This window comes from Ictidomys tridecemlineatus, chromosome 13, assembly GCF_052094955.1.
Source record: "Ictidomys tridecemlineatus isolate mIctTri1 chromosome 13, mIctTri1.hap1, whole genome shotgun sequence".
NCBI classification, from domain to species: Eukaryota; Metazoa; Chordata; class Mammalia; order Rodentia; family Sciuridae; genus Ictidomys; species Ictidomys tridecemlineatus.
The window spans coordinates 87,368,367-87,378,958 of NC_135489.1; the positions used below are offsets into that span (position 1 = coordinate 87,368,367).

Genomic DNA, 10,592 nt, shown 5'->3' on the forward strand with positions numbered 1-10,592 from the left:
CAGATGCCGTGCGATATAGTCTCTGTGGGTGAGGCTGCAGGGCACTCCAACTGCCATAGCCCAGGGTCCCTCACAAACTTCCTGCCCAGGAAAACTTCTCCTTCCATTCAGACAGCAGGTGTCATTGATTCCAGAAGGGCAAGGAACCCAGGAAACCTTAGCCAACATAGATTTGGGCCTCTGGGGGATCTTCTGAATCGTTATCACTTTCACACTCTCTGTGTGTAGCCTCAGCTCATTGTTTTCAAGTCAACACAGAAGACTTTGGCTTACCTTCATGGTTTGGTTGGTACTCCATGATAAGGGAGCACATGTGGGGTGCTCTTCATTTTCCAGGATCAGGTTTGAAGATGACTGGGTTCTTTTGAAGATAGGAAGGAGTATAGCACACAGTTAGGAAGGGGCTCTACTCATATTGTCATTGGAACTTAGGCAGCTGTCCTGATTAATACATGCAAGTGTTGAAGTGTGGTACACCTCCCATTCTTTGACCTCACTCTGCATAATGTCCTGGTGAACAGGAATGTGCTCCCAACAACCTTGCTGCAGGTAGCAGCTGGTGCAGGCCTGAGTCTCTGTGACACTTCCCTTCCCATTATTAGGAGTGCAAAGGAAAAGGACATCAGAACGGCTCTAATTCCCAGGCCCAATAAAAAAATGACCAGTGTCTGTGAAAACCTCTGGAAAACCCCAATCCTCACCATCCCATCAACTTCATAAACCTCAGTAACCTTTGTTAGTCAGCCCAGGAGAGGATCTGTGGGACTCAGTGTCTATCACATAGACCTCTTCCCTGGGAAAGGAGCTCCCTGCATTATGGCAGGAACCAGTGAGCACTAGGATCACAGATGGCCAGGCTCTGTCCCCCATTAGTGTTTGGTGTGGGAAGTGCTGGGAGAAGCACCCACATGCTGGGCAGGATGTGCTCCTGGGTGAACTACACAATTCCTCAGCCTCTAGCTAGGCAGACATCTAAATCAGGTGTTTCTTGTTTGTGTGTGGATGCCTAGGAAAAAAGTGGAGGGGTATACAAGGAGTATTAGCAAAAGGAAGGCTGAGGAGGTGATGGGGGAATCATTTTTAGAATCTGTCACCTTCACAAGGGACCCTAAAGCCCCTGCATTTGCCCTGGAGAAGATCCCTTTCCTAGTGGTGAGAATGAGGAGGGGCATGGTGCCACTGAATAGGGTCAAATTGATCCATTTCTAGGGAGTCACCTAGGAGGCCAATGGAGTGTCTGCAAAGGATGCACAAGGGGCCTCTCAGAATCAGGGAAAGCTGAGGTGTCACAGTCAACTGGGAATCCTGGTGTAGTGAAAATGAGATTTCTCAGGGTAGAACTATGACTAAAGGAACACAGCATGAAATTCACTCAAAGGGACATTTGCAAACTGCACAATTTCCCTGCCCAAGGGCCCTGAGCTGGGAGCATTTGTTCTCAGATTTCCACTGAGTAAGAAACTGCTGTCATTTTCCCTCCTCCATTCTCCGCTTTGCTTTGCCTCCACAGCATCTGCATCACGGAGAGCAGGCATGAACTTCACTCCTGGTGCCCACGTGTCTGCGTTCAGGGGCCTACCCTTTCTTCCAGCTGCCCCTGTGCCAACACACCAGCCATTCTGGGAGCTGCCCCCGGCACCAAGGGTGACTGCGCCTATCTCTCAGGGTAACCCTCTGGTGCTGTCCACTTACCCTGGACAATCATATGTGCCAGGGCTGTCCACCTTTGGAAAACATGGGCCACAACTGAGGCCAGTGGGGCCTCCTCATATTCAGAACATTATCCACACTCAGGCACCCCTCAACTGGAGGGCCCCAGGGGCCTTCTGTGGGGGTGTGGAGCATCCTGCTCCATTCCTCACAGCACCTTCTGCCCCGAGGACCACTGTACCTGCCTCAGACAGTGGAGGGATTCAAAACTATGGGATCCACTGGCACCTGGGCCTTCGCCCTCCAGCACCACGACCATTTGCCCAGATGGCCCCCATCATGTTCCCAATGAATGCGCACCAATGGCCAGGTACAGTGTATGGGGAGGGCGCACTACCCACCTTCCCAGCTGCAGTGCCACCAGATGACACCAGCAGACCTCCCAGCGTGTATGAGAACTTCCGGCGCTGGCAGCGCTTCAAGACCCTGGTCCGCAGGCACCTTCCTCAGACTCCTGATGTGGAAGCACTTTCCTGCTTCCTCATGTGAGTGTTCTCCTCCGGCTCCCCCTTGAGCTCTGTCAGGAGGAAAAGCATGGGTTGGAAAGAGGAGGCTGGGATGTAGGGGAACTGCTCGAAAGGTCCTGAGGGTAAGGGGACCAGCTGAGACCCTTACATTCCCAGATGTATTCCCCTCACACCAGGGAATGAAACGTGCCTTATGTCAGGTGCCCATCACAGGCCTGTGAGTGCAGGCAATCTTTGTTTCCAATAATCATCAGCATCACATGGAGGACTCAAGGTCAGAGGAGGTTCCTGGGGGTAATGTGGGCCAGGAATCGAAGTTGGCTGTCTGACTCCATGCCTCCCCCAGTCATTTCACCTTCCACCATAGACCTGATTGTTCTCAGCACAAGGGACGTCCCAACCACAAGTGGGTTTAGTGGTGCTGGCCTCAACCCAGAAATCTATGGCTACCCATACACATTGTCATGAACTCCTGATCAGGACCCTCTGGTGATGTCACACTCGAGGGGAAGCTGTCTTTGGATACTGCATGGGAATGTTCAACTTTGCCCCAGTTTGTAACTGCTCCTAGGCCATTCTGTGCACCGTCTTCAGTCAGCCTGGGACACCATACATGATGCTATGGAAAATTTGTGAAAAAACAAAAAGGCATTCCTTTCTCACAGTTCTTTAGTCAGGATTCCCAGGTAAAGGGTAACTGACCTAAAATCCCATGATTGCTCTCTCCTCTCCTTGCTTGAAAAGACAGCTGGCTCACCTGTGTCCTCACAGTGTCTCCTCCTTCTCCCAGAAGAACACTAATGCCCTCATGAAGCGCCACCCTCAGGATCTCATCTAACCTTCTAAGCACTAAACGCAGTCTCCAGACACCATTCCATTGGGGGTTAGGGCTTCAACGGGTGAATGTTGGGGGATAAAAACATTCATCACATGGTACACCTCAATGATATTTGAGGAATCCAATCACAATCATGCTGGTCAATGTAGCCCTTGGTGTTAAAGTTGTGTATAAGTATCCTGGAGTCCCAATGTCAATACTTGGAGTTGAACATCATGGGGCAAATATAACAAAGGTAGGAAATTATGTTGTTGGTCTACTGATAAAGAAGGGTGACCTTGTGGACACTGATCCTGATGAATTCCAGCCCAGTGCTTCGGTCTCTGTCCCGACGAGAGCCCACCATGACCATGGAAGAGGGCCTGAGGAAGGGTTTGAAGGAATGGCAGCGCACCAGCAACTTTGATCGGATGGTCTTCTTTGAGACTGCAGAAAAGTGAGCCAGTTTTCAAGGCCCAGAGCCTACTGATGGGGGATCATGGTTTGCACAGCAAGGTCTGGTACAGCCTGTCACCTACCTATGTTTGGGCTCCGAGGCATCTAGCTCTCCAAATAGTGGCTCCTTCTAGCTTGAGGCCTGGGCATTCTCTCAGCAACAATCCCAGAAACTCCAGGCTCCATACTCTTGATTCCAACTCTGCCTTGAGGTTCAGGGTCAGGATGGGGAGGAGGTACCAGCCCAGCCAGAGGGTCTGCTGCTGCTTTGCTGGCTCTGCAGAGGGCAAAAGTTGCACTAGATTCACTCGGGCCACCTGCCTGGGAACTGGTACCTCTTTATAGAGTGAGGTCCATTATAACTCATCAAAGTGGCCACTACTTCAACCTGATGTTCCAGAAGAGGGTGGTGGTGGGAAGTGCATTGTCAGGGCCAGCCACCACCTCAGGTGCCCCCAGGACATGTCTCTGGTCCTTACTTCCTTTGCTCCATATAATCCCAGCCTTTCTAACAAGGGAAGGGAAGAACCCACCCTCATTGGAAGAAACCCAATGTTCTCAGCTTAGCTTTCACTTCCACATGACCCTGCCTGTAATTTGGTATCCCAGATGATCCTTTCAGGGCCCAAGGTCCCAGCCTCAGTACCCCTGAATTGGGTCAGGACCTCTGGTGTTCCCTGATATAAATCACATCCCTGACCATTTTCGACAACTAAACTGATCATGTGGTTCCTGGCAGAAACAGGAGAGAGCCAGAACAAGGATCAGCTAGGGGCCCTGCCTGGGTCCCTCAGATCTGATTCCCTTAAGGTGCTAGTTGATGTAGTGTTTCCCGAGAACTGTAGTTCTTCCTCTGTAGCAGCTCCCTCCTGTCACTGGCCGGACCTACTTCAGGAAGCAACTCCACATTCCTGCCACTAGCTCCTGAATGATAGCTTAGAATACTCCATAGCCTAGAATCCCACACCAGCACCTGCCTGGTATGGCTAACCTGATTCTCAGCTCAGCCTGTGCCTGCCTTACCCAAATCCCATCAAGGTTCATGGAGTTTGAGGCTGCAGAGGAGATGGAAGATCCAAGGATGCAGTTGTCAGGGGTCTTCCAGTGCCGACCTCCTCCTGCAACTCCGAGGCTGGAAATCCGAAGGCCTCCAGTCCCTGAGGCTGTCCAACAGCCAGGTAGGGTACCCACATTCACACAGTAGTCTATGATAGTGTCCAAACAGTGAAAAAGGCCAAGGCAAGTTGTTGTCCCAAATAAGAACTTTTCCTTCAGTATTGGAGATTCACTCTTACAAGAAAAAAAGCCCCTAACACCTGAGGTCCCTGCCACTCAGCTATGAACTGTGTATTGACTGGGCCAAGTACGGATCTCCTTTCTCTTTTTGTCTATCCAAAGAAACAACACGAGATCTGCCTGGGACTTGGGTCCTGGTAGGGTAGAGTGCATGCATTACCAGTCACTACAAATGTCCTCCCACTTGAATCTCCTAGATGTTGCATCTGGTGCACTATTATATCCCTCGGTTCCTGGGTCAGGTTGTCCTCATGCATGGCATACCAGGTTAAGTCCCCTGAACCCTGCCTACTACCAAGTATTTGGGATGAACATGGAATCCTCATTCACACACCACTCTGGTCCTCCCTGTCCTAGCGTGCACCTCCAGAAAGACCAACCCTAAGGTATGGTCCGCCCGCTCATTAGCAGCCAAACCCAAGGCACCAGAGACAAAGGTGCCTGAGACCAAAGCACGCAAGACCAAGGCACGCAAGAACAAGGTGGCCAAGACCAAAGGGCCAGAGAACAAGGCGCCCGAGGAGATCCCACCTGAAGCCATCCAAGAGTACATGGACATCATGGATGAGCTATTCGGGCCTACAAACTTTGCCACGTGGGAGCCCTCCTACTTGTCTACAGAAGAGCTTGGCGCAAACTTGGGAGAGGAAGGACTAGAGCAACAGCCAATACAGGATGATTTACACCCACATCCAAGTCTCCTGAGCTATGTTGATGAGAACTTTGTCAACAAGGTGAGCTGGGCCTACAATCTTGGTGTATAGAAAGTTTCGGCACTCATGGAATTCAGTTTCCTGGCTTAGAATCTCAGATTATTATTATTATTATTATGGTGTGTGTGTGTGTGTGTGTGTGTGTGTGTGTGTGTGTGTGTGAGTGAGAGAGAGAGAGAGAGAGAGAGAGAGAGAGAGAGAGAGAGAGAGAATGTGCATGCACACATGTGCACTCATACATGGGTGTAGCTGGTAGTTGGGATATAACAACCCCATGATGCAAATGAGCATGGGATTATTATTGCTTCCTCTTTCTCCTAGAAGTCCTCTTGACTTGGGGCCATTTCCTCCCAAGTTCACTCACACTCTCTTCCTTCTCATCCCAGGCAGAGAGTATAATTCATCCTCGCTTCCTGGAAGAAATACTTTCCAACAAGCCACATATAAATATCTTGGCTCTGACAAAAGAACTGGAGCAGCAGGAAAGACACACCACTGACCAGGTAGAAAGCAGAAGGAAGGTCTCCCAGTAGACCTGGGGTAGGTGGTACAGAAGAGAGGCAGGGACACCTGATAATAAAGTGCAGGGACGGCAGGAACAAGAGGGGTTGGGACGAAACAAAAGGTAGACAAGGAGAAAGGGGCACCAGGTAGAACAAAGGAGGTAGAGACACGAGGGTTTCCAGGGTTTCAGAACAGACACCAAGGCACAGAGCAATACCTGGCAGACTAGGAGACAAAGGGACACAAGTATACAGGAAAGGGAATTACCACAGGTGGAGAGGGGAGCAAGGGATAGCAGGTAGATGAAGAAGGCACAGGACCTTACTCATGTGGCCCAGAGGATGTTATCATTATCCTGTCTGTGATGGCTCCCTGAGTGAGTCTGTTCCAGGACACATGATGTAGGATGGAAAAAAAAAAAAGGAAGGAGACATGAGAGCCATGGAAGGGTTCAGGATATCAAGCAGAAAGGAAGCCCAGGGGAGTGTCCAGCAGACACTCAGTGTGTTTTTATGAGACCAAGATGAGTAACAGATCCACTTCCCACTGAAATATGATTGTCCTAATCCCTGTGGCCCATTTCATGCATGAAGAAGAGTTGGCCAGTGCCCATATCCTCCTTCATCTTGTGAAGAAGCACCTTTGCAGGTGCCTCAGGGTCATGATATGTCCCAACAGGACACAAGAGCTTCTGAGGCAGCTGCCAAACAAGGTGCAGAGAAGCGGAAACATCACACTGATCAAGGGGCCAGCACGGAGGACTGGTCCACAGAGGTGGCTTCCCAGGTCGTGAAGAGGAGCAGGACCGCCGAGCCAGAGTTGCTGGGTTCAAAGGACACTGCTGTCCTCCAAGGCTGTCAAGGGTCTTCTTCATTGGGGACCATCCACTCCAACCATCCTCCCCCAAACGGCAGATCCTCCTCCTTAAACCTGGGGAACAAAAGTGTAGTGGGTCCCAGAAAAGCCACTTCTTCTGGGCGGCCACATAAGACAGCCAATGGCTGCAGTGTGGATGAGGACCTCCAAAGCCTGGATTTCCTCCTTAGCTCCCAGCACCGCCTGCTGCCCTGGGAACTGTCCCGGAGCCAGGCCCTTCCAATAGAAACCCTGTGCTCAGGAGATCAAGAAATCCAGGCCCCACCTCCCCAGAGAGGACTCCTCAGCTCCCACCCTCCTCCAGGTGCCATGTCCATGAAGAGTGCTCTCACTGGACGCACATGCTTCATGAAAAACACGCCCTGCACTGGGCCTCCCCTCCAGGTCACTGGAGGGCAAGATGTGGATCTGGAGCTGGCTCAAACCTCACAGCCTCAGAAGAGGAAGTGCACATCATCAGGCAACCAAAAGAAGAAGAGGCCCTGAGGACAGTCGTGTTGACTGGTGGCCTCTGGGGTGGCTGCCCCTCAGGCAAGATCTCACCTGGCTTCATTCTGTGTTGGAAGGTCCAAAGGTTCTTCATCACATAGGACAGTTCCTGTGGGTTCTCAGAAAAATGTAGGGAGTGGGAGGGTATAGTAAATGTAGAAAGAGGGTAGGGGGAGGTACTGAGAGGGGAGGGTCACAATGTTCAATCCTGGGTGGGAAACTGTACCTTGTTTGACTGTCACTGGGAATAAAGGCAGTTTGGTAGGAAAAAAAAATCTCCAGCTTCTGCCATGTTTTCTGTGCACCTCCATGCAGTGAGAACTGAGAGGTGATAACTGGGGTTGCCAGGACCCAGGGTGCACAAGTGTCCATCTATTGGGTCTTGTTTCCAGATTTAGATGAGTCCTCCCCCTAATCCTGGGAGAAAACAGACAAGATTCCAAAACCCAACTCATCACCTCATGGAAAAGCCTCTCTTGGTTTAGGGGATCTTCTCTGTGTATCCCTCTATGATCTTTGCCTGTTAAACATCTCCCTTACCAATCATCTGAGGGCCTGCTATGAAGAGAAATCACAAAGAGGCAAAGCACATCTCCCTTGGTATTCACAGCTCTGAGGTCTGAGGACTAACTGGTGGCTCTCAGATCTTAGTGTGACTAGTTCTGAGATTGAATGTCAGGGACCCTCAGCTCCTAGTGATCGAAACTGCAATGTTGCCTTCTTGGGATCAGTAGCCAGCCTCTTCCATCAGTTCCCTGGAGATCATCTGACAACTGCACCTAGCAGTTCCTGCAGTTCTCCACTTATTTGATTTAAAAGGTGAACTCAGGCATGCACAGTGTCCTTCCAAGATACCCACAGTATTTCTGCTTAGGCATGGTTAGGGCACTCCACACTAAGGACCATTGAAGGGGGTCCCAAAGGGTTGAGTCCTGTTGAGCACTGCAAATTGGAGTCATCTGGGGAGGACCTGCTATGGAAGCAAAACTCTCTGAGTGACTGTGAGGCATTTGTGGCAGCCATGGCCATCACAGACAGGGGCACAATTTTTTATCAATTTATTGAGAACATTGGGCCCTTCTGTCTCATTTAGATGGAGAGCTGCTTTTGAGCCTTCAAGCCCCTGTGCAATTAAGTAAATTCTAGAAATAACCCTGGAAACAATTTTTTCCTAGACAGCTTCTTTCTCCTCTCCTGAATGATGATGGACAATATTATTCAACTGATCCCCAGCATGGCTGTGGTCTCCCTGTGTAGGCTTCCTGTTGAGAAGACAAGGCCGACCTTTATACCTCTCCCCCCTACAGTTGCAGTTCTGACCGCAACTCACTGGGGACCCAGCAGGCTGCAAGTCCTGACTGCATCCCAAGACAGACCCACCCCCCACTCATGCAGTGCTCTGATCCTCCCATATGTAGTATTGGCCCCACCCCGACCCCAGCCTGACCAATACTGAGTGTGACTGGCCCAAATGTAATGTAATCAAGTTCTCCTACAAATCAATGAGGAAAAAAGAAGGCTGCATATCACATGGTTTGCCAATTAACAAAATGTGGAACTCTACCAAGGAGAATACTTAAATTGCAAGGAGGCCAAATTTTAGTGTCATTTGTGAGATAAAGAACTGGGGTGACTTCAGACATGCACAAAAGTGATTGGAAGTGAAGTTGTTTGTGGTCTGTCATGTGCAATCTAACTCCATGGTTCTCCATAGGACCCAGGTTCCATGCCTTCAGAATCAGGGTCACAAATTTTTATCAAGTACCTATTGACAACTTTGAGCCCTCCTGTCTCAGTTGGATAGAGACCTGCTTTTGAGCCTTCAGGCCCCTCTGACATTAATCAGGTTTCTAGAAGTAAGCCTGGAAATAGTGTTTCTGAAGACAGCTTCGTTCTCCTCTACTGAGTGATGCTGGACAGTGGGGATGGATGGAAAAGTGTGGCATGGAGAAAGGAGGCTGGGATGTAGGAAAACTAGAGGGAACATCCTGAGGGGGGAGGGATAAGCTGAGAGACCTATATTCCCAACCAAGTTCATCACACCAGGGGAGGAAATGGGCCTTATCTCAGGTGCCCATCACAATCCTGTGAGTGAAGCAATCTTGGTGCTCAATGAGCATCACCATCACTCAGGGGATATAAGGTCACAGGAGATTCCTGGAAGTAATGTGAGCCAGGATGGAGAGTTGGTTCTCTGACTCCACATGATTGTCCCTCACTTAGTATTTTCACCTTCTAGCATAGATCTGATTGTTCATGGCAGGCAACATCACAACTAGTGTTGGAGATGCGGGGGGGAGGCACCAGTATAGATCTCTCTGGACACCCAACCACATTTTTCCGAGGAATTCCTGCTTAGGATATTGAGGTGCTGCAGAATTCATGAGTGAGTACTCATTCCATTTGGATCCTCCGTGGAGATGTACATCATTGTCTCAGGCTTTAACCCTGCTCCCAGGGCACTCTGTACTCTGTCTCACTCAAATAAGGCTGCCATATGTACTGCTACAGAATGGGAAGCTGAAACCACAGGCATTCATCTCTCACAGTTCTGAATTTGGGAAACCCCAGAAAGATGGTGCGAGATTTAATGTCCAGTGAGGTTTTTCCCTCCAGGCTTGAGAAAATGGCTACCTTGCCTGTGACCTCCTATGGCTAAGAGAGCTTTAGCATCCCTTCCTTTTTCTACAAGGGCACTAGTACTATCATGGGAACTCTACCCTGATGACATCATTAAAATCTTAAGAGCCGCTGAAGCCACCATCTCATGGAGGTTAGGGCATTCACTCATGCATTCTGCAGGCCAAAACATTCAGGTCACAATACACAAAAACATCAAGAACTCAAGAGAAATCAGATTCCAGTATAGTACTTGATGTTCTCTCTAGTATATAGAGCATGTCCTGGATGCAGGGAGCCCACATGGGGTGGTCAGAGTGATTGGACAGAAGAGGCAAAGGCAAGGCCTGTGTTGGGTCAGGTCAACTTGCAATGAAGTGTGGGTTGTGGATTGTGACTGATCCTGATGAACCCAGGCCAGTGCTTTGGCCCCTATCTGGACTGGAGCCTACCATGAATCTGGAGGAGGGATTGTGGAGGGGTCTTCAGGAATGGCAATGCATACCTTTGATCAGATGATCTATGAGATGGCAGAAAAGTGTGTCAGGTATCTGGGGCTAGGCCTAAGTGCTCGGGAACATGGGTTGAACAGCTGGCTCTGTTGGAGCTTGTCACCCAGCCAGGAAGGGCATCTGCTACCACAGA

General features: G+C 50.0%; 1 protein-coding gene across 1 annotated transcript; it reads left to right on the forward strand.

Moving 5' to 3' along the window:
* Positions 1-1,533: 1,533 nt before the first annotated feature.
* LOC144369730 (NUT family member 2F-like) lies at positions 1,534-7,325 on the forward strand. Its single transcript, XM_078029838.1, has 6 exons — positions 1,534-2,195; positions 3,323-3,451; positions 4,489-4,628; positions 5,104-5,480; positions 5,846-5,962; positions 6,642-7,325. Exons 1-6 carry the CDS (start codon positions 1,534-1,536, stop codon positions 7,323-7,325), a joined length of 2,109 nt encoding a protein of 702 aa, XP_077885964.1.
* Positions 7,326-10,592: the final 3,267 nt, after the last annotated feature.